Genomic DNA, 24,511 nt, shown 5'->3' on the forward strand with positions numbered 1-24,511 from the left:
ATTGATTATCCAAGCATTGTGGGCCACTTCAGTGAAGGATAATTGATATACAGTACTACATAGTATTTCTGTAGAAGGCCCAGAAGGAATATATTAAAACGCAGCGTTTGGCAAAAGCCTCATTATATATCGTCCCTTCCCCCAGTAGGGTTTCCTCTTATCACAGTTACGACAAACAACCGCAATTAGGGTTTCCACCACAAACTCAATTCTTACTTTCTCAGCCATGGATCTCACCAAGAAACGCAAGGCCGATGAGAACGGAAGAGCGTATCCCTTAACCGCCGACCTCGGGAACCCTATGGCTGCCGTGCCGCCGTCTTCGATGGGCATCCTTGCTCCCGAAGACGCAGAGAAGATCCTCGAGCCCTTCACCAAGGAGCAGCTCCTTCCGATTATTCGCGCCGCCGTGCTCCGCCACCCCGACGTCTTGGAGGCCGTGCGCGCCGTCGCCGACGCCGATCCCGTCCAGCGCAAACTCTTCGTCCGCGGCCTCGGTTGGGAGACCACGACGGAGAAATTGCGTCAAGTGTTTTCCACTTATGGGGAACTGGATGAGGCGAATTCCATCGTAATCACCGATAAGAATACCGGGAAATCGAAGGGCTACGGGTTTGTGACGTTTAAGCACATCGATGCTGCGATATTAGCCTTGAAGGAGGCGAATAAGAAGATTGACGGGCGGATGACGGTGACTCAGCTTGCCGCTGCTGGAAATTCAGGTCATTCTCATTCGAGTGATGTGGCTTTGAGGAAGATTTATGTTGGTAATATCCCGTTTGAGATTTCCTCCGAGAGATTGTTGGCTCACTTTTCGATGTACGGTGAGATTGAGGAAGGGCCGTTGGGATTTGATAAGCAGACTGGAAAAGCCAAGGGTTTTGCCTTTTTCGTGTATAAGACAGAGGAGGGTGCGAAGGCATCATTGGTAGACCCCATGAAAACAATTGATGGTCATCAGGTTGTGTGTAAGTTGGCTACAGATAACAAGAAACCGAAGCCAAATGCTGGACCACCTGGCGGAATGGCTCCTGGTATGCCGAATTCGGGGCCTATGGGTATGCCGCCACGGAATTATGGTATGGGGGGCTATATGGGATACGGCCCAGGGCCTAACATGCCTCAGCCTCCGCAGCAGGGTGGAATGATGCATCAGAATGTAGGCTATAACGCTGCAATGGGTGGGCCTGGAGGACCCGGAGGTCAAGGTTATGGTGGTGGATATGGAGGTGGTGCATCGGGGTACGATGGAGTAGGTGGGGCTGGAGCCGGGGAGTATGGTGGAGGCATGGGTAATGCTGGGGGATACAGAATGCCTCCTAGTAGCTTGGGGATGCAGGGCTCTGGGGGTTATCCTGATAGTGGGAGCTATGGGCTTCAGTCGGCATATCCCCCGCAGCCAAACCACCCTGCTGGTCCAGGGCCTAGACTTCCGGCCTACCAGGGCATGCCACCATATTGAGGTAATTGATTATATATGACTTATTCAAATCTCATGTGGTGTTTAGTGCATGATTGCTTCGTATATTTTTGGTAGCTAAATGTTTGGTTCTAATTTAACATCTAATAGGTAGATAAAGGTAGTTTCTTATGATTGGGTTACATTGAATTAGATGTCTCAGTGTAACTCTACATAGATCACTGCTTTCACCCAATACTCCTCGTTTGATCGTTGTCTGACTGAAGTAGGTTACCACGTACATCTTGGTTATTAAAAGAATGCTCCTACTTGTCGTTAGTTGTGCGGTTACAGACTAGGGGGTCATGCTTCCTGATGGTGCTTCTGGTTTTTTATGTGTCATGGCTTTTGACTGTAAACCTTAAACAGATTTCATGCAATCTTTCCTAATTATAAAGATTTAGGGGCAGTGATTGTAATTCATGTTGATGTGCTTGATTAGCTGAGTTCAAGGATGCATCACTTCGTATCATAGTATAATTTTTCTGTTGACTTGTTTTTTGAGTTTGAATTGGATTGATGGATTCGGTTTTGCATTTATATGTTCAGGTATTTGACAGATTCTTGGGCGCAAATGTTTTAAATGGTTGTGGTGATTATGTTATTCCCGACTGTGAAATCTTTGGTTGATAAATGGACTGCTGTAGATCTTTGGATGCTCAACCTACTTGTGGATTTATGAGCTATATTTGTGCTAGAATGAGCTCAAAGTTTTTACTTGAGACTTGCTGTATTATGTGATAAGTGGCTCTGAAGTGTTCTAAACATGGGTTTTCTCTTTAATGCTGAGCTTTAGTTTTATCCCTGCTGTGTGTTTCTGTTTCTAGTTCAATGGAATATCTTTGCTCCAGTCATTTTTACGGATGTTACTTTCTTGTCTATGTTCTCTGCTTGAATGTTTTAAGTGCTTATGCTGTGGCTTCTTTGGATGCCCACCTATCTTTTGTGTCGTAGATTTCAGGGTGAGTTGGCATCTTTTTGTAAGGTCATGGACCTCATGGTATAATGAAACTGCACTGTAGTCCACTCCTGCACTTAATAAGTGAAAACTTGCTTTGGATTTGATTTGATTTCCTTGAATTTTCTTTTATAGAATAAATTGGTTCTCTAAAGATCTGCTTTGACTTCATGGCAAGGATACTATGCATTCCTCAAATGTTTTCTTGTTCTCTAATTCCTTTCCAATTGAAATTGATCATTTTGCGACTTGGTCATAAGTTTGGTCTTTTTATCTGTAGGTTTCTCCTACTTCATATGTTGCCTAGTTTTTTGCATGCCCCTTTTTCCACCTGTCAACTTATGGATTTAGGAGGTTCTTATTGAATGGAAAACCAGTGTTTGATGTGCTTATGTTGTTGGTTACCTTTGAATCTTTATGTTGGGATCTGCCGTTTCATTTACATGGTTCCCGGTTTTTATGAAATTTTCATTTTGGTAGTCGAGTATGAAAAGGTCCTATTCTTTATTGCTCTGAACATTTGTTTTGCTCTTTGACATGATTGTGGGATTAACCTTTTACATTGCCTACAATATTTGTTCTGTTAGATATAATTTGTTTTGGTGTTATGCATATGAATAAAGACTTGTGAGAGAAGTTGGTTGATTTTTTAAAACTTGTTTTTGTCCTATATGTTCCGTCATCTTTTGAGGTTATTTCTTTAATGATCCAATTATTTGGTGGAAAATATGGACCATCTTGACAAATCTGGCTTTGGCTAGCAAGTTTTATTATTTAACACGCGTGGATTCATGGTTTGTAAGTTAAGCAAATATAATCTTTGAAAGTGGGAGCTGAAATATATATTTAAATGTAAGATTGCAAGAGGCTGTGCCGGAGTTCCTCTTACTTTCATTCTCTTATGTTTAATAGGGATAATGCATTGTAATAGATTATACAAACAAGAATATATATTTATTTATTTGGCCAATTTCCATTAGCATTTCTCATATACACAATGAAATAGTAGACGAAAGCCCATGCAACTATTTGATCCCTAATTGTGTTTATGGTTACTTCGGTGCAAACCTCTTAAATCGACTTGGCTAAAGCAACAAAGCAAACAACTTTTTCATCCTCTTCTTTTTTTAAAAAAAAATTAGCTAAACTTGCAGAGCAAACCATTTCATTCCTAATCGGTTTTTCTGGTTATTCGTCCTGAATTGTAATCATTCAGTTAAATAATTGATTAAGGCTCGATTGATTGATTAATTATTTAATAACCCTTCAGTAATGTGTTTAGAAAAATATTTCTACTTGCATCGACGGAAGACGACAGGCAGAAAAAACTAACAAATTATTGTATGAATAAGTAGAATAGTTAATAATTTAAAAGAGGTCAAGTAATTCACTTGAGATGAAAACGTTGTTGAAATGTGAGATTCTATAGGACCAACGTCGCCGATATTAGATTCTCAATCGTTCTAAGTTAATGTATTTTATTTTAAAATTAATTGGTGATATGTAGAAGGAATAACCAATAAGTTTTCTCATAAAATTAATTGTTGGTTCATAATACTTGTACAACAGTTTCATTTGCAAACAATTTGTTGACTAGAAGAGAGTCATCCACTATCATACTGTAAGTGGGTAAATGGACGATTTTGTCCTATCGTTTATTTGAAAATATCTCATTTGTTTCGGTGATTATCATTTAGTACTCATCGTTTCTATTTTTTTAGATTAAAATGTCTTGCAAAAAAAATAGGCAATTGGAATATTGATCTGGCAGCCGAAATCACACATTATCTAAAGGGATATCCGCACTTAATATCATGGAACTTTTAAAAAGTTGGATTTTTTCCCACGAACTTTACCCCGAGTTTGTTATTTCTCACCAATGAAAAAATTCCAGAAAATAATATCATGATACAAAATTTTTTTTGGTATTTCTCGACAACAACTTCGAGAGCTTCAAGTTTTTCAATCTTTGAAAATAGTTTTTATTAAAGCACACCCTCCAAATTTGTTCTACAATCTATTAATATAGCTATAATTTTTTCATTGGTGGAAAATAACAAACTCAGGGTAAAGTTTATGATATTATTTGTCAATTTCAAGGTTCATGGGAAAACCTAACTTTTTGAAAGTTTCATGATATTAGATGCCAATATCCCTTATCTAAATTACATGTTGAGCACTCAGTTGACATATAATTTTGGTTGTCGCATTGATATTTCGATTGTCAGAAATTTTCTACAATTCATATTATTCTTGAAAATGAAACAATGAATACTAAGGTCATCCGCAACGCTGTCTATTATCCGTCTCTTAACCGTCTCATCTCTTAACTATTCATGGGCTCCACTCCACTGTACTTTTTACTTCATCTCTTAACTAAGAGACATCACCTGCAACCCTCATCTCTTATCAGTCTCTTAATCATCCCATCCCTTAATTATTCATTCAATTTCATTTTTTATTTTTATTTCCAACAAATTCAATTAATAAAAACACACTTCATTAAATAAAATAAAATTACAACTTAAAATTCTAAAAAAATTAAAAACCTCATTAATAAAATCCTAAAAAAATAGAAATACATAATTTAAATAAAAAAAATATATTTTTTATGGTGGATTAATTTGTGGGAATGATTTGATATTTATAGAAGTGATTGGAGGCTTAAAAAAATTTTAAAAAATTAAAAATTTTCAAAAAACGCCTATAAACGGCTAGTATATTTTTGGGGATTTTTTTTAATTTTTCCTGAATTTAAAAAAAAAAACAAAAAAAAATATTTTTTCGGATAAAAACGACGCCCACTGACGCCCACTCGCGGGCCGACGAGTGGGCGTCACGGACGAACCGGAGCTTGCCACGTCGCCAACGCGCGTGGCGGGACGTCTCGCGAGCTGTCCCTCCGAGACGGGATGGAGACGAAAGGCTGCAACGCCGTCTCTTATCTCGTCCCGGAGATCTCTTATCCGTCTCGTCTCTCCGGGACGAGATAAGAGACGGCTAAGGGATGCATTGCGGATGGCCTAATTATTATAACTTAAACCGTGGGAAATTTTGAGTAAACGCCTTATACGATTGCACAAAATCTATCATTTATTATGCTATTGTAGCCCATGACATTAATACTTTCGTTTGCAGACAATTTCGTCGATTAGAAGATTTGAGTCGTCCACTATCATAGTGCAGCACATTATAGCACTTATACAAGTTTCATTTGGCACAAAATTTTTAATTAGAAGAATAAGTCTTCCACTATCGCACGTTAATTGTGAGATATAGAGAGTAGTAATTCTCATCATGATTTGATTTCTGTCTGTTATTTTCCACTATTAAGTCTCCTTTCTTCTTCGTCTTCTCCCTTAATCCCTCCTTCGAGTTTTCTTTCCTGAATTCTATCATTATTTATCCTTTAACCGAGTGCTGCATAATCAGTCGTATCGTGTCACGGAAGCACAAATCAAAGTGAAACTAGTTGTATAAATAGGTTGATCACTTCACTCCAAATTCTCACATCAAAACACATTTCTTATATCAACATGGCACCAACACTTGTAACTAACCTTATTTTGACTGCATTTTTTGTGCTTCAGATTTGTGCGTTTGCGAGCGCACGGCGCACCTCATCAATGGCGAAGAGGCACCAGCAGTGGATGACGGGATTCGGCCGCAGCTACAAAGACGCCGCGGAGAAGGCCCACAGGTTCAAGATATTCAAGGCCAACGCCGCCTTCATCGACACCATCAACGCCGCTGAGAACCGCTCCTACACGCTCGCCATCAACAAGTTCGCTGATCTCACTCATAAGGAGTTCCTGTCGACTAAAACTGGAGCCATGGTGGGAATGGGATCTCCCCGGGCCTCGTCTGCGTTCATGTACGCCGACGCTGATGACGATGACATTCCGGACAGCATCGACTGGAGAGACATGGGCGCCGTCACCGAAGTTAAGAGTCAAGGCCAATGTGGCAAGTCAAACACAATTTTTATGATTCAGTTTAGCGACGATGTTCTATATATATAGAAGTACCATTTTGTTAAGGATTTCACTATTCCATGTTGGTTGTGTAATTGGTTTACAACCGATGTGGGACATTGAACCGTAACAAACGCCCTTGCTGGTCACGGTTGGTTCTTTGGCATGCCTCCACTCTGAGTTGACCTAAAACGTACTTGTTGATCACGATTGTCTTCTGCAGACCACCACTACGAGTCATTTGGGCTAATTTAGTCTATAAATCTCTCACAAGTTGCTCTAACAATCAATGTGAGATATTGAATTTGTATTTCATTTAAAGGTCCCAACCACCTATAGTAGTGGCCTATGTAATGGTGACATGGAAAATGAGTCACTCGTGACCAAAGAGTACGTATGAGAGCCAACTTAGAATGGTGACCCATAACATTAAAAGATGACATGACATGACCTGACCAACGAGAACGTTGCAATGGCATACCTAAGTGGTTACAAGAGTTTAGATTATTAAAGACATACAAAATTGGTTCGATTCGTAATTTTTTTGTTTTAAAACAAATTTTGTGCAAATAAGCCAAAAAGAAATGAATTTTATAGTATGTAATCACACACTCTTAAATCGAAAATCTGAATACATCACAAAGACATTGGCTTTTAAGTTTATAGTATGTAATCACACATCTCTGTGTTGATTGACATAGAAATTTATGGGATAGGTTCTCATATTTAGTCGTTAACACATTTTGAGACACGTGGGATATTGCAGGAAGTTGTTGGGCATTTTCGGCAGTTGCAGCAACAGAAGGCATAAACCAACTGACTACCGGGGATCTGGTTTCTTTGTCCGAACAAGAGCTTATTGATTGCGACAATACCCATAGCCGAGGATGCAGCGGCGGATATCCCGACAAAGCATTCCAGTACATCGCCGATAACGACTGCCTCTCACCCGACTCGGACTACCTCTACGAAGAAGCCGATGGCAGTTGCAGCCCCGAGCTAGCGACTTCCCGCGCCGGCAAGATCAGCGGGTACGAGTATGTACCGAGCAACGACGAGGCGGCGCTGATGAAGGCCGTGGCTAACCAGCCCGTCTCCGTCGTCATTGATGCTGGCGGAGCCGGGTTTCAGTTCCACAGAAGCGGCGTCTTCACGGGAGAGTGCGGGACGCAGATGAACCATGCTGTGGCCGTCGTCGGCTACGGCGAAAGTAGCGACGGAATCAAGTATTGGTTGGTCAAGAATTCGTGGGGAGCGGAATGGGGAGAGGATGGATATGTGAAGATTCAAAGGGAGAGTGGAAATGTGGAAGGACTTTGTGGCATTGCTAAATGGGCAACCTATCCCGTTGCCTAATAATAATAATAATAATAATAATAATAATAATAATTATTATTATTATTATTAAAACGTCGCGCACATCAAAAGATTGTGCTATTAAATGAGACGTTTATAAAAAAATTATATATTATACGGAATATTTTGTTGTTAATTTTTCCTCACGAGTTTCGTTTTATGAATCCAGCTGCATCGGTAGTCCAAATCAATCCAATTCACATGAAAATATATGGATATGATCAGTTGTGTGATAATTTAACTTCAAATTAGTTAGGAATGTTGAACAATCAACTCTACCAAACAATAGCGGAGCAGGAAAATAGAATGTAACAGAAAAATAAAGTAACTGTAATTGATAGGATTTCAAAGGGGTAAGAAAATTCAATTCAGAAAATAGAGCTTTCAAGGGAACAAGAAGAAACGGATTTAAAGATGAAAACTTGTTAAAATGTTTAAGTAGCAAATAAATGTGAATAAAATTAAGCTCGATAGTAGTATAAATCAAACTGGCCGTTCCCATTTACTACATTTTTTTAAAAATGAGTAATATCAAGGGTTTCTGTACGCGTTTGTACGAAAATATCTCACTCTCTTTGAAAGCTAAACCCTAAGGTCAAGAGCTAGCAACAAATGGTGCCTTTTAAGAAAGAATTTAGTGCGCTCAAAATCTTACTTTTTTGTAAGTGGGGTTATAATCTTGATTTTTGTAAAGTTATTTTATGTCTATTATTACATGTAACTTATATGAGGTTTGAATTATGTATGCTTGATGAAAAAAGATTAAATACGTAAGTTTTAATTATCATAAAATAATTATATATCTCTTGTTAAATTAAGAGCAATTTGTCAAATAAATTATCAATTTTAGTCAAATTTGGATCATTCCTAATACTTTTTAAAAAAAACAATAATAAATCACAAAGTTTAAAAAAAAGTGCAATTATCCAATTCCAAATTTTTGAGGAATTCCAATGCCGCCGGAAACCGCTCTTACACGCTCGCCATCAACGAATTCGCTGATCTCACAGATGAGGAGTTCCTGTCGACTAGAACTGGACTCAAGATGGGATCTCATTCTCACCAGAACGTTTCTTCTTCGTTCATGTACGCCGACGTCGCTGATGCTCCGGCCAGCGTCGACTGGAGAACCAAGGGCGCCGTCACCGATGTTAAGAATCAACGCCGCTGCGGTAAGTCGATGACCTAATAAAGGGTAAATTGTCGGAAAAACATGAAATTTAGTCAAATTGTGGTATATCCCGCAACTTTAAAAATCAAACAAAAAAACTAACTATTAAGTTCGATGTTAAGAATCAACGCCGCATTCGACTACATCGCCAGCAACGGCGGCCTGTCAACCGAGTCGGACTACCCCTTCGAGGAGGCCGACGGCAGCTGCAGCCCCGAGCGGGCGGGCACCCGCGCCGGCGAGATCAGCGGGTACGAGAGTGTCCCGGCCAACGACAAGGCGGCGCTGCTGAACGCGGTGGCGAACCAGCCCGTGACCGTGGGAATCGACGCCGGCGGGGCGTTCAAGTTCCACCGCAGTGGCGTTTTCACGGGAGATTGCGGGACGAATCTGAACCACACGGTGACGATCGTGGGCTACGGGAGAGTGGCGACGGGATGAAGTATTGGTTGGTGAAGAATTCGTGGGGGGAGAGCTGGGGTGAGAATGGATATGGGATGATTGAGAGGGAGAGTGGGAATATGGGAGGGCTTTGTGGCATTGCCATGCAAGCATCCTATCCAGTTGCTTAGATGGATTATGGAATTATTTATATGTATTGTATGAATGTTTGTATCCTTTCTCTTCCATGTAACACAAGAAAATAAATATTAAACCCCAGGTATTGGGTAGTACTACCAATGGAGTGAAGTGTCATAGTTGATGAGTAAGAGTTGTTTCACTTTTGGTGTTGTTAATTAACCATGAAATGTTAATTGAGAGCTATTTTTTTCTTTGTCGATTGTTATCAATCATTTGATGGTGATGGTAGGAAACAAAATCGTGAATCTAATGCACATTTACCCAATTTAATACAATGTGCATGTAACTAGGTAGCCAATTAGAATTTGGAGGTGCGTAAGGTTTACGGTTCCGGCGGTTAATAGTGAAACCGTAGCCACTGATTACGGTTCTAAACCGGAACCATGAGAATTTACCTGAACCAAAACGGTCGATTTTAGAACCGTGATTCGGTTCAGGTTTGAAAATTTTTGAACCGAAACCATGCCGGAGCCGCGGAAAACCGTGAACCCAAATCGGAACCGCAAAAAACCGCCGAAACAAATGGTTTGTAACCGTAAAAAACCGCCAGCTCGGAATCAAAACCGAAACCGGAACCGCGAAACACCCTCGCAATTCAGTTCCGGTTCGGTAATTTCCAAAACCGGAATTGGCGGTTCCGGACCGTAACTGGCGGTTCCAGAACCGTGGGCACCTCTGAATAAGGGGCCACGGATATTTTGATGGGTATTTTAATTGGCGTGGGTATTTTTTGATGTAATTGTGGCATGGATATCAGTAGTCTCATGGGCCCTAAGGCCCACTTTATAAGCCCATATGCATTCTGTAAGCTAGGAATGATCTATAAGTAAGCTCTTCAATACTTTCAATTCTACTTGTTGTCATTAAGCTTGTTGATTAGCATTTTCAAAATTGTAAGCTCTTCAATTATGATCTCAATAGTTCATCGTATAAAAAAGTAAGGATATTAGTTGTGTGACTATTTATAATCCAAATTGATAAGAACTTCAAAATTTGGAGTGTTGAACAAACAATTACATCTTCATCCAACTGCTTTTAATTTTCAAGAACAATCAAAATAACTGAATGGCAATGAATAAAAATGTGCAAATATCAAGTCCAAAACCAGCTAGGTTGCAAGATCATCAAGCTGGCTTGTTGAGGCACAATTTAGAGTAAACTAGAATTGAATCTAGAAATAGCCCTTCCTTCCCACAACAAACAACTCAGAGGATACACCAAAATAGTGGAATTAGCTATAGATGGATTTGAGAGAAAGAAACAGACCAGTGACGAGATCAGGCTCGTTTGCCGCTGCTGGGGTTTGTTTTTGTGCAGAGCTTCCAGCGGCCTTTGGCCCGTCTGCGCTTAATGAGTGCTCTCCCACTGGTGGTGCTCATACGCTTGCGGAAGCCATGCGTTCGAGCGAGTGATTTTCGTGATCTGTTCCTCTTGGTTTGACACAGCAGATATTTACCTGCTCTCACAACTAGCCCGCGCCTCTTCTCACTTGCCTTGCCAATGCTGGCACTCAGAAACAGCCCCAATGACAATCCTAGGATTAACAACACAAACAAATTTTCAGCTTATGAAAAGGGGTGAATCCTAAAGATCAAATTTTTACTGTAACCATACCCAAGTTTCATGACAGCATTGAACTAAAAGAGACAAGCACTAAGTATATTCTTTAATTCTTGAATCCAATAACCATAACCAAGTTTTGTGACAGCATTGAACTAAAAGGAACAAAAACTACTTATATTCTTCAATTCTTGCATCCTAAAGATCAAATTTTATTATAACCGTGACCAAGCTTTATGACTGCATTGAACTAATGGACAAAGACTACTTACATTCTTCAATTCTTGAATCCAAATATCAATTTTTATTATATCCACTACTTATATTCTTCAATTCTTGAATCCAAAAGATCAGATTTCATTATCACCATAACCAAGTTTCAAGACAGCATCCAACTAAAAGGAACAAGGACTACTGTAATTCTTCAATTCTTTCAGAAGATCAAATTTTTAATATATCCATTACCAAGTTTCAAGACAGCATTGAACTAAAAGGGACAAGCACTACTTATATTCTTCTTAAACACACAGCATACGTGCAATTGGAATAAAAACAACCCACCCCACACCACACCCTACTCTCATCTATGATGTTCTAACATCTCAATCACACAGAATAACAATATCAAGTAAGAAGGAAACTGAAATTGAAACAATATACTTATATTGGAACACAATGCCAGAATTCAACTGCAATACAAATAAATCAAAAATTACCAAATTTGAACAGAGAAGCCACAACCCTAAAACAAAACCTGAGAAGGAAGAAGCGGAAGAGAGGGAAAGAGAGGAGGGCGTGAAGGCAGAATGGAGAGGGCCAGAAGAAATCTGCGCCTTAGGTCTGGCGTTGAGGGAAAGAGAAGTAGCAGTTCTTGAAGCTAGTGAAAGTGAAGCTGAAGGTGTGCTGAAATTACTCCCTCTGTAACACAGAGTCGTTCCCACTGAAAAGCAGGACGCCATTTTTTTAGCTGATCTCACTCCCTGGTTTCGACCTTGTTATCCCAATTCAGAGGCTTGTTTCTTCTGCCTTATCTTCCATTTGATTTAACCAAACGTTAAAAAATTGTGGGCTTTGTCATGTCACTCAATATTTGTTGGGCCTTACTTTGACATCATGGCCCATTTTATATGGGCTCCGCTATCAATTAATTGGGCCTAACTTTTATAAATGTTGGGCCTGCTTTAAGATCATGACCTATTATGATTGCATTATCATTGAATTGGGCCTAAAATTTGCCCAAATCAAAATATTTTTGTGTTTAAAAGATAGTCAATTATAGTGGACGGAGAAAAAACAAATGGTAGGAACTTTAATGTTTCAATAATTTTCTACGCAACAATTTGTCGAATATAATTGTTGATAATTTCCACAATTTATAAAGTGCAAAGAAAGAAAATAATTATTCCAATTCTTGTTCCATAATTGCTGATAATTTCCACAATTTTAGAGAGAAATTATTTTATCAACTCAAAGCGCAACTCAAATTGATTTTGAGTCTTAAAAAGCTTTAAATTATGTCGATGTCTATAAGTATACCAAATCATGTCATATCATTCTCAGATGGCTTAAACTGACCAACTAAAATGTAAGACCAAAAATCAAACTTCACTTAATTACAATGTTCATTGCAATCTATGATTAATAATATAATATAGTCAATTAAATCAAACTTCACTTGATTTTTTAATTTTAGAAGCAATTATTATCCCCATCCAACAATGCTTTATGAAAAAGAATAAAAATGAGGTGGCCACCATCAGTAGCCCAAAACTTTAATTTAATAGTCTTTTTAAATAATTATTTTCCGATAATAATAGATTTCACTAGAAAATTATTTAATCAGCACAGACCAATGTGCTGCCGTGACTCATTGTTTCTGCATGGCAATAAATTTCGTTTGACACTTCCATTATTGGTTGACTATTACTACTTTGTCACGACATACCAATAATCATCAAATAATTCCGAAATATTCTTATCACAGCCTCATGCCATGGGCGGACCCACATAGAAATAGGGTAGGGCTAAAGCCCTTAATAAAAATATTTTTTAAACTATTTTCTTTTATACATTTTTAAACTTTATTTAAATTTAATGTAAATTATTATATAAAAACCCTTATAAATGATCTAAAACACCAAAAATATAATTTTAGAATAAAATTTAAAAATCACAACCCCTAATCATATTTTTTTCTGCGTCCGCCCCTCCCTGCAATGGTTATCATGTAAGTGAGGAATCACAAGTTCCATCCACTATCACAAATACCAAACTCATTTAACTAGAAAGTTGGACCATAATTTTCAACTAGTTGCAATCAAACTCAATAACAAAATTTTGAATGTGACTACTACTTTTATTAAGAAAGTTACTTGTTTAAATACAACTCCAAGAGTAGGTTGACTTGCATCATACGTCAATTCATGAAATTTTATATTTTTAGATGGTTTAACTAATCCACTTTCATTTGTCACTTAAAATGTCATTAATGTTGGTAATCGGTCGAGTCTAAAACTCAATAGATTTGAGTACAAATATTTGATGCGAAATTTAATTAGTGGTATTAAAATCATGATTATTTCGCCCCAAACCTCAACCCAAAAAGAAAGTGTTACAATTTAGAATTAATAAATACACACATATTATTTAAAAAGTATAAAAATACATACAGGAGTTTAAAAAATAATTTAGAAAACGATTTCAAAAATTAAAATTTCATGTGTACAAATAATTTTTAAACAAACTAACTTGATGTTTCTAAAAAATTATGATGTTCGTCATAACTTTTTAAGAAATAAGATTTCAAGAAATAAAATATTTTGAGGGTGTGCCTGTTAAAACACTCACAATCGCTGACAACATTTGGCATGATCTGAGGCATGGGCACAAACTCTCCATTGCATGTGACCGGGGATTGGACCAATTTGGTCTGATTCGAGGTGCAGGCACAAACTCTCCGTTGCACGGGAGTGAGGATTGGACCACTTGCATAGATTGTAGAGCGGTCCAAGTCGCGTGGAATCGGTCAATCTAGAAGTGCCGATCAATTTGAAAATTTTGATTTTCCTCATTTTCTTTGTATTTTAACTCTTTTTGTGATTTGGAATTTTTATTCTCGGGTCTTATTTGTGGCATGTGAGTTATGAATATTTGAGGGATAGCATGAAATTATAATACATGTAATAGTATAGGTATGACTCAGAATTTATGGTATGCAGCGTGAGTGTCTTAGTATACAAATTGGGACCAAAACTTGACATACCTAAAACCAATATCATTTCGAATAGCCATTCCATATAGATGTATTATTATCTAAGAAGTCTTATTTTCAATTTAATATGTTCTACTTTTCTATTGAAAGTATTGTGGGTAGCCGCCAGGGGCGGACACACATAGGAGAAGGGTGGGGCTTAGAGCATCCACAACCGTGCTCTTGCCAGTGGCACGGTTGTGGGCCCGGGCGGTACTATTCATGCCTGCTCTCTGGCAAGAGCACAACACCCACAACTGTGCTCTTCCGCAAGGACGAGCACAATTAATATAAAATTCAATTACACAAAAACATTTCCATAATATTAAAATTCATTTAAAACCCACAATAAATATTACAAATGACAAATAAAATTAAACATTGCATAATTAAAATCCTAAAAATTAAAAATTACATAATTAAAATCCTAAAAATTAAAAATTACATAATTAAAATCCTAAAAATTAAAAATGACACTACTCGTTGCCGAATTTCGCCCACATGTGGTTGATTAGGTCTTCTTGTAGTTGATTGTGGATTCGAGTATCGCGCATTGTGTGTCTTGTCTCGATCCTCTGGCCAACCGTCGTATGCTCGCCTCGGCGTAGGGGAGACCTCGCTGTTGAGCTTCCGGCTTCGTCCTCGTCGTAGAAGCTAGCCGCCCTCGGCCCTTCGGATGGCACACGTACACTTCTGCAACGCCGTGATACTTTGCCGGCCGGCTGCATCTACACCTGTTTGAAAGTATTCAACACGTGCGGACAATGTGTTGACAATTCGCATGAACAAGCGCTTTGACATGCGAAAACGGCGCCTGAAGTAATCTGCCGGAAACCGCGGCTGGTCGGCAAAGTAGTCGGCAACGAGCCTTTCGTGGGCTCCCTCCCGGTCACGATGGATGTACCGTCGATTTGATCTGGTTCGTTGAGGAGGAGGAGCAGGGGTATTCGCCGCGACATATGCTTCGTAAGCGGCACGATGTTGTTCGTAGTATTCTTGTTCTTCGCGTTCCGCTTCCGCCATAATATGGGTGAAATCCATTTGAGATTTTGAGTGGGGGATGAATGTGTTGATAGTTTGTATGAGAATTATGAATGAGAGATGAATGAGAGATGATTTGATGTGATAAATGGATGATGAATGTGTGTATTTATAGATGATTTTGGGGAAAAAAAAATAAAAAAAATCAAAAAAATTCAGAAAAAATGGGAAAAAAACGGCCATATTTTTGGGATTTGGAAAATATTTTTTTTTATTTTTTAGCATTATTTATAATTAAATACCGATTTTTAAAAATAAAAAAATAAAAAAAAGTTTAAACACAACGGCTATGCCGTTGACGAATGGGAGCGCGCCACGTGTGCGTCCGCTGGCACGGACGTGCTCGATACATCGAGCAGCGCCGTGCCAGCGGCGCGGCTGCAGCGGCGGCGGTCCTGCGCCTTGCCAACGGCGCGGACGGCGGTGGCGTCTTTCGCCACCGCTGCGGATGCTCTTAAGCCCTTACCCAAAATGTAATTTTTTTTTTATTTTTTCTACTTCTAAGTTCTTTTATATTTTTGAAAAATCATCCATGGCCATTACAAAATAAGTGTCTTTGAAGACTAAATCATCAAAAATTATATGATAAAAGGGCTGAAATAAATCTGAAAATATAAACTGCAGACAGAAATGGACAACAATGGCTGCCGAGTACTTGTGAAGAAGATGATTCAATTTATAATATAATAATACTACTAGTGTCTCAAAAACTGTATCAAGTTATTTATTGAATGTAAAAGACTTTTCTTGATTGTTCATTTATTGTTATAAATTAATAGTGCTACTATTCTTTTCCATAACGATACAACAGATACAATCTTGAAATACATATGATGGTTTTCTTTTTCTCAATAGATTAAATATACTTTGATGGAATCACAAATTGCATAGTACGGGTATTAATTTTCCTTCCAAATTCATAACCTATTTTCAATAATCTGTATTCTATAGGTTCCAACAAAAATAAAATATTTTCTTTTTTGAGTTATTCCATTAATAATGAAAATACCATTATTTGTACTTTTCTCTCTCTTATTTTTATCTCTCTTCATTAACTTACAAAATAACATTATATCAAATCTTATGACAAAAAATAAATGTTTCATATTTAATGAGACAGATGAGTGCTATATTAACAAATAATAAACCTATCAATAGATTTAATGTTTTGGGTTTAATGCATTTTTATAGTTGTTGTGTTTGTGATTTTTAATAGTGTAATATTTTTGTATGTACTATTTTCGTTGTGTAAAACTAGATAATTTTGAAACGATACGAGTTTTTAATGTGCAATTTGTAAAATAAAAGAGGGATCGAAAGAAAATGATTTAAATATTGTTAGTGGAAGTCTAACAAAAATAAAAAGAATATTTACTATTCTTGAACGAATAAAAATTAAAATAGTGTTTGTTTTTACGTAACGAACGAAATATAGTAATACTCCTATATATAGAAGTTATACAACACATATTTATAGTCAGCCCCTACTAGGATATTTTTCTGGGTCTGCCCCTGGTAGCCGCCAATGGATAAAAATGGTTGACAACTAAAAAGAATAAAGAAAAGCCTATACTACTCTTAACATATTATAATTGTACGTTTATTTTTTAAAATGTACTATCTACTTATATACATCCATATAAATTATGTTTTTACTTTTTAGTTATATTTGATTCAACAATAATCATTTAATTATGCTAAAATTAAAAAGCATCGGTAGCACAGCGTACGCACGCCTTACTTGCGGATCCCGGGTGAGTGGGCACGGGACAAGTACGAGTGCGTGTTGTGAGCCCCATCGTCGCAGCTGCCTCCAACCCCACCAGAAAAACTGTCTCTGCGTGGCTATGCTCTACTCTTCTCTTCTCTTCTCTTCTCTCCTCTCCTCTCCTCTCTTTGTTATCCTACTTTCTCAACAATATTGGAAACTTTCTCAAAAAATACCCCATAGCTCAGTGCTCTTAAGTACTACTCCTAGTAAACTATCTTCATCGAGCCTCATAATTACTCACCACATGTGGACTAAAACCAAATACATAAATTCACTAAAGTAGTAGAAAAATGATGGATCCGCGAATTTCTGATGTTAGTAAATGCTGGTAGAGAATAAAGACTACGACACAAAGAATTTACGTGGTTCGATTTACTGAAGTAAATCTACGTCCACGGGAAGAAGGGAGGGCAAGATTGTATTGCTTGATCTGGGATTACAGCTTACAACACAGACTTGCTATATGATATTTTATCTCTAGAGAGCTTAACCTTTTTCTATCTGATCTAAGTTCTATTTATACATTGAACTAAGATCGTGGCTTGCATCACCACTAATGATGGTTGTGGATGTCGTGGAGGTCATGGCCTAAGATCGTGGATGTAGCGTAGGTCATGGCCTACGATCGTGGCCTGAGTTGACACCACGTGGTAGTGGGTGTGTTGGAAGTTGTGGAAATCCTGTATGGGTCCACTAACTCCTTGTTCGGTCGAATACTGAGACCGAACTGCTTTGGTTGCCGATCTGAGAGTAGAGCTTGATGCCGACCTGAGAGCAGAGCTTGATTGGTTGGCTTTTACCGAGCTGTAGGCTGAGGCCGTATTCGACCGAACTGCTTTGGTTGCCGATCTGAGAGTAGAGCTTGATGCCGACCTGAGAGCAGAGCTTGATTGGTTGGCTTTTACCGAGCTGTAGGCTGAGGCCGAACTCTTTGGTAATGCCGAACTCATACTCTTCCTTGGGCTTTGGGCTGATGGGCCGTCATGGCTGTTGGGCTTGTTTAGTACGCACCCCATCACTACCCCCCCCGAAGGGCGAAGTGAATCACTTCGGCAAAGTGAGTCACTTCGGCATTCTGGATAAAGGCAAAGGGGGAGGCTGATGTCAGGGGACGTGCCTTGCATTAAATGCGACAGTAAAATCCGGCCGTTGAATCCTGAAAAGGTGGGATTCGAAACGGTGCGACGATTTTGAAATCTTCGCCGAATCTGATAAATACCTCCTTTCTTCATCATTGAAGCACTTTTGCGACTGCTTCTTCTGCACTCTATCTCCTTTGCGTAAAAATTTCCTTCCGCTTTCAAGAATTTCTTCAGAATTTCTTCAGATTTTGCGAAGAGTAAGAACCATGTCTTCTTCTTCTTCTTCTGAGTTAGGTAGCGGTAGGAAAGGGGGCAAGGGGTCTTCTAGCCGGAAAGAGTCCGGGGAGAAGACTGTAGAATACTTTCACAGCGTCTTGAGTAAGGACACCGTGATATCTCTACACGAAAAATATCTTCTTCCCGGGGGGAAGGCGGTGGTTCCCGACGATGATCATAGGGCTAACGACCCGCCGGAGGGTTATGCCACCGTTTACGAAGCCTGCTTAGAATGCGGGCTTCGTTTCCCTCTTCCCCCACCTTTTGTAGAGCTTCTTGATTTCTTTCAACTCCCTTTAGGTCAGGTGACTCCGAATTCTTGGAGGCACTTGTCGGCTTTTGCTGCCGAACTCCGTAGGCTAGATAAGGATCTGTCTCTGCGGGCAATCCTTAATTTTTTCCAGTTTAAAAGGAAGGGATCTTGGTTTTACTTGATCCCCTTACAGCCTTTTAGGGCCTTCTGCAAAACCAAGTGGCCGAAATGGCAAAACCGTTTCTTTTTTTATAATAGGACTTCGGCTCCGGGCTTTCCTTGGAGAGGGCCGAAGTCCGTGATTCCTCATCCTCGGTTAGAACCGTTGGCCGAGCTCGAGGGCGAGCTCAATAAGATTCCTATGATTAGGAAACAGTACTCGGAAACTGAGCTCGTCAAGGGCGACCTCGTGTTCAATATCTCGTCTTCGGACGAAGAAACTGAGGGTGAGGATTTCTTTTTTATGCTTTACTGCTTTAGCGGCGAAAACTAACCTTGCTTTCTTGCTTTTTGGCAGTGTACATGCTGAATAAGGCTATCCGAAAGTCCTCCGAGCTTGTGGAGCCGGAGAGGCAGAGAGCCCCTCGCTCGGCGTCTGAAGCCGAGAAGAATCCGAAGAGGCAAAAAACCTCTTCTTCGGATCCGAAAGAGCCGGAGCCGAGTTCGGCTAAAGGGAAGGGGAAATTTCATGAGTCCCCAAGAGTGCCGGGGAAAGACCTGGTCATCTCCGAGGTGGTTGCAGACATCCCGGAACACGTCCCTGAGCCTTTTCAATGGCCGACGAATTTTGTGGAGGTAAGCTTTCTGACTTGGCTTCTTTTCCACATTTTTTTATGGCCATTCTGTTGAGTTTTTTCCTTGTTCATCTTCAGAGAGCCAAGCTCGTCTCCGTGGAGCTCTCCAAAGCATCCCACGACTACGAGGAGATGCAGAAGAAGTTGCATCTTGCTCGTAGTCTGGCCGAACAGGCTGAGGCCAAATTTGAGAGGGCCCGAGCTGCTAGGATCTCGGCTCAGGATGAAGCCCGGTCAGCCAAAAACCAGCTCATCATCCTGCAAGAGCAGACGAAGCACCGGGAGGCTCAGAAGGAGGCTGCCGCCGTGGCTGCCCAGGGGGAGGCTCTCCGTGTTTACACGGAGAAACTCTTTTTGAGCGGCCAGTTCTCGGCCTTTGTCGGTAGTCTGGTAAGGCTAATTACCGATAAGGGCGAGCAGGGGGCCGACGTCGTGCTGCCTCTGTACAGCCGAGAGATAGCAGCTCGGCTTCAGAATCTGCCGCTCCTTGAGGAGCTCGCTTCATCCTCGGTCCTGCTTTCTGCAGACCGAGTCCGGAGTTGTCGAGCTGATCGGGACGAGAACCTGGAGGCTATCTTTGCCTCCGTGGGACCCGTTTCACCCGCTTCGACTTACAACGGAGAGGGTGAGGCCGAGCCGCTGGAGCGGGAGGCCGAAGTCGAGCGGGCCGGGCATCCGGAGAAGGAAGCCGATCAGGAGGCGGAGGCGAGGCCGGCAGGATGCGAGGCCGAGGCTGAGGTAGCTCAGGAGAAAGAAGCTGAACCAGACCGAGGAGCCGGAGACGAAGCTGGCGGAGTATGATTTCGTCTCCCTTCTCTTAGTCTAGTTTCTTCCTTGTAAAATGGCCTTGAAGCCCTCCTAGTGTAAAAAATTTTCCTTGTGAATGAAAAATTCTCTACACTTGTCTTCGTATAGCTTTTCGTACTCGCCTTTATTCCTGTTGTATTTTACTATCTGCTCGGTACAGCTGCCGAACTAATATAGCTGCTTTGTACTCAAGGAGATGGAGATACTTCACTGGAAACGGCTGTACTCTTCGGCTTTAGACGAAGCTGAGAAAAGAGCTATAGCCGATCAGACGAAGAATGACGAGCTTCTGGCTCGTTTAGTGAAGCTGGAGGCCGATAATAAGGACTTAGAGTCCGATAAGAAGGATCTGGAGGCCGAGCTGAATACGACCATTGCTGAGAGGACTGCGTACGAGGATTACATCCGTGTGCGCGGGGGAGTGACCATATCAGATGTTCAGAGTCGAGTTGACGAACTGTGGGAGGAATATCATGTACTCCGGAGGAACAATGCGCTGGAGAGCTCGGCTTGCCAACAAGTTGTGAAATCATTACGGCGCTGGGCTTCTCGGTACGACATCATTCTTTCCCGGCGTCCCTCAATCGAGAGATTCCTTAGGCATTTCCCGCCAACAGATGCTCGCACTCCAGATCAAGCCTCTGGTTCCCTTGTTCAAAATCCTACTCCAAGTCAACAACGAACTCCGGAACAGCCGGAAACGTCAAGACGAGAACGGGCTCAGGAGCAACCGGAATCGTCAAGACAGGGACGGACTGAAATTCGCCGAGGAGTTGTGACTATGAGCGAGCAAGATCAGCAGATGCTTATTGCAGAGACTCTTCATCGCCGAGGGGTTAGAGCTTCTGGGGCTCGCGGAAGAGGTGTTGGGTCGAGGATAGCATCTCGTCGACCTGCTTATTCTTCATCTGCTCGGAACAACCGAACTCGGCTTCCAGAGGATTTTGCAGATAGGTGGCTTAACTTTAGCAACCGAGGACAGTAGAATAGTCCTTTGTAATGGCGTAATGCCTTCTCGTAGGGGAGCTGAATTGTCAGCCGAACGAGATTTAATAAATGAAATTTTTTCCTTTCGCTTTTATCACTGCTTACTTACAGCTCTGCGAAACAATTTCATCGTGCTCGTCATCGGTCTTATGAAGTGAGCTTCTTTGATCGGACTCGTATTTGGAATTTGAAGTAAGCTTCTTTGACCGGACTCGTCTTTGATCTTATGAAGGAAACTTCTTTGACCGGACTTGGCTTTGGTCTGATGAAATAAACATCTTTGACCGGACTCGTCTTTGGTCTGATGAAATAAACATCTTTGACCGGACTCGTCTTTGGTCTGATGAAATAAACATCTTTGACCGGACTCGTCTTTGGTCTGATGAAGTAAACATCTTTGACCGGACTCGTCTTTGGTCTGATGAAATAAACATCTTTGACCGGACTCGTCTTTGGTCTGATGAAATAAACATCTTTGACCGGACTCGTCTTTGGTCTGATGAAATAAACATCTTTGACCGGACTCGTCTTGTGTCCTAATTTGGCGAGTTTTATCGCTCGGATCGGACTTTCCGTTGTCCTAATTTGGGGATCGGACTTTCCCTTGTCCTAATTCGGCGAGTTTTATCGTGTGGATCGGACTTTCCCTTGTCCTAATTCAGGCAAGTTTTATCGCGTGAATCGGACTTTTGTTGCAGTTCGTTTCAGACGAAGTGCTTGATTCTTAAGCTGAATTGTGGTCTTGTATCTTCTTTAGAAGCTTGGACTTCACAATCGTTGGCTTATTGCAGTTCGTTTCAGACGAACCGCTTGTTTAAGCTGAATTGTGGTCTTGTATCCTCTTTAGAAGCTTTGACTTCACAATCGTTGGCTTATTGCAGTTCGTTTCAGACGAACTGCTTGTTTAAGCCGAATTGTGGTCTTGTATCCTCTTTAGAAGCTTTGACTTCACAATCGTTGGCTTATTGCAGTTCGTTTCAGACGAACTGCTTGTTTAAGCTGAATTGTGGTCTTGTATCCTCTTTAGAAGCTTTGACTCACAATCGTTGGCTTATTGCAGTTCGTTTCAGACGAACTGCTTGTTTAAGCTGAATTGTGGTCTTGTATCCTCTTTAGAAGCTTTGACTCACAATTGTTGGCTTGTATATGTTCTAAGAAGGGGATCAGCCTTCGAAGAACAAGATACCTCAGTAACATTTGTAAGAGACGACACGCACAGAGACAGACAAAACACACAGACAAAACGCACAGAGACAAACAAAGACCAAGCAAACCAAAGAAAGCACATTGACCGAACAGGACTCAAGACTGACTGACCGGACTGTCTCTTACAAATGGAACTTTTTGAGGTTGGAAACGTACCATGTTCGGGGTACTTGTGCTCCTGACACGTGAGTCAATTTGTAAGACCCTTTGCCGAGGACTTCTGACACCCGATATGGACCTTCCCATGTGGGTTCGAGTTCGCCCAGCTTTTCTGCTCGGCTTACTTCGTTGTTTCTCAAGACGAGATCTCTCACTTGAAATTGCAGCTTTTTCACCCTTTGGTTATAATACCGGGCTACTTGCTCCTTGTACTTGGCTGCTTTTATGCAGGCCAATTCTCTTCTTTCTTCGGCAAGATCTAGTTCGGCTCTCAGTCCGTCACCATTCATTTCTGAGGAGAAATTGAGTTCGGGGACTGGGTATGCCGATCTAAACCGGAATCACGGCTTCAGTGCCGTACACCATCGAGTTCGGCTCCGGTGTGACTTCGGTCATTTCGCCTGCCTCTGACTCCGGCTGCTGTGATTGCTATGCTTGATGGTGCCGAGCTGATTGCTCGGCACTTTTAAGCGCAATCTGCAAACTCTTGCTCTTTTTTGATCACCTCGGATGACCGCTATCCCTCCTTTGGTGGGGAAGATGTTCGGCGAGGAAGCCTCTGATCGCTATGATCGGGCTTCTTTTCGTCTCCTCTAGATGAGCTGTCTAAAGACCGTTTTCGACGGTCTGCCTCATCGGCTCGGGAGAACTGGTCCGCAATGTCCCACATCTCTTGAGCTGTTTGCGGACTGCATTCCACGAGCTTTCTGTAGAGAGCTCCGGGCAGGATTCCATTTTGGAATGCCGAAATGACAAGTAGATCATTGAGATTATCTACTTGTAGGCATTCCTTATGGAATCTCGTCAGGAAGTCGCTGATCTTTTCGTCGCGACCTTGACGTATAGAAAGCAGCTGAGCCGAAGTGAATCGGGCTTCCGCTTTCTGAAAGAACCTCCTGTGGAAAGCATCCATTAGATCTCGGTAAGATCTAATGCTGCCTTGGGGGAGGCTATCGAACCACCTTCTCGCGCTCCCGATAAGCAGCTCGGGGAACAGCTTGCACATATGGACCTCATTGAGACCCTGGTTCGCCATATTATACTGATAGCGTCCCAGGAAGTCATGAGGATCCACCAACCCGTCATAAGTCATCGACGGAGTTCGGTAGTTCTGTGGAAGGGGAGTTCGGGTGATATCGTCCGAGAACGGAGTCTTCAATGCTCCGTACATGGCGAACCCGACATCTCTTCGGTATGGAGGAGATGGAGATCTCCTGTGATTCCGGTACCGAGGAGGAACAGGAACATGCCGGGGTTGAGGATTCTTCTTCCTGGAAGACACGGCACTACTGCGGTAGTGACTTTCATGTCTGGAGGAGGAGGGAGAATCCACCGTTTTCGTCTTCGGCTGTTGGCTCTTTTGCAGGAAGGCTAAGAACTCATCCTGCTTCTCAGCCAAGAACAGCTTAACAGCCTCATTCAAATCAGGCTGCTGGGAAAACTCGGTGTGTGGACCTTTTGAGCGGCTTGTTCCTTCATCGTGAAAACTGGAAGTAGCTGTCTCCCGAGGCTGTTTTCCGGACCTGCGGGCTGGACTAGCTTCCTCATGGTTTTCACGAACGGTATTACGGGTAGTGTGTGATCTGGTATGCATTTTTTTTGGGGTGGAAAAAGGGTCAAAAATTCGCTTTATCACAAATTTTGTTCTCTGGTTCCCACAGACGGCGCCAGTGATGGATCCGCGAATTTCTGATGTTAGTAAATGCTGGTAGAGAATAAAGACTACGACACAAAGAATTTACGTGGTTCGATTTACTGAAGTAAATCTACGTCCACGGGAAGAAGGGAGGGCAAGATTGTATTGCTTGATCTGGGATTACAGCTT

At 41.1% G+C, this 24,511-nt stretch overlaps 4 protein-coding genes across 5 annotated transcripts; 3 read left to right on the forward strand and 1 right to left on the reverse strand.

The window, feature by feature from the left end:
- The first annotated feature begins 135 nt into the window (after window positions 1-135).
- On the forward strand, window positions 136-2,260 carry LOC121755553 (UBP1-associated protein 2C-like). The gene is made up of 2 exons (XM_042150866.1): window positions 136-1,463; window positions 2,009-2,260. Exon 1 carries the CDS (start codon window positions 227-229, stop codon window positions 1,460-1,462), a length of 1,236 nt encoding a protein of 411 aa, XP_042006800.1. The 5' UTR covers window positions 136-226; the 3' UTR covers window position 1,463; window positions 2,009-2,260.
- Window positions 2,261-5,738: 3,478 nt separating this feature from the next.
- LOC121754978 (zingipain-2-like) lies at window positions 5,739-7,747 on the forward strand. Of its 2 annotated transcripts, XM_042150265.1 has the most exons (3): window positions 5,739-5,901; window positions 6,008-6,383; window positions 7,158-7,747. In XM_042150265.1, the coding sequence occupies exons 2-3, from the start codon at window positions 6,044-6,046 to the stop codon at window positions 7,745-7,747; spliced, it is 930 nt and encodes a 309-aa protein (XP_042006199.1). In that variant the 5' UTR covers window positions 5,739-5,901; window positions 6,008-6,043. The 2 variants fall into 2 exon arrangements, with proteins under 2 accessions (XP_042006199.1, XP_042006198.1); XM_042150264.1 differs by lacking the exon at window positions 5,739-5,901 and having other exon boundaries at window positions 5,911-6,383.
- A 1,285-nt stretch (window positions 7,748-9,032) lies between these two features.
- Window positions 9,033-9,359, forward strand: LOC121756095 (vignain-like). Its single transcript, XM_042151556.1, has one exon. It carries the CDS (start codon window positions 9,033-9,035, stop codon window positions 9,357-9,359), a length of 327 nt encoding a protein of 108 aa, XP_042007490.1.
- Window positions 9,360-10,558: 1,199 nt separating this feature from the next.
- On the reverse strand, window positions 10,559-12,077 carry LOC121753793 (50S ribosomal protein L34, chloroplastic-like). Its single transcript, XM_042149052.1, has 2 exons — window positions 11,815-12,077; window positions 10,559-11,034 (listed from the first exon to the last, which is right to left on the reverse strand). Exons 1-2 carry the CDS (start codon window positions 12,017-12,019, stop codon window positions 10,778-10,780), a joined length of 462 nt encoding a protein of 153 aa, XP_042004986.1. The 5' UTR covers window positions 12,020-12,077; the 3' UTR covers window positions 10,559-10,777.
- Between the last annotated feature and the right edge of the window lie 12,434 nt (window positions 12,078-24,511).

This window comes from Salvia splendens, chromosome 11 (assembly GCF_004379255.2).
Source record: "Salvia splendens isolate huo1 chromosome 11, SspV2, whole genome shotgun sequence".
NCBI lineage: Eukaryota > Viridiplantae > Streptophyta > Magnoliopsida > Lamiales > Lamiaceae > Salvia > Salvia splendens.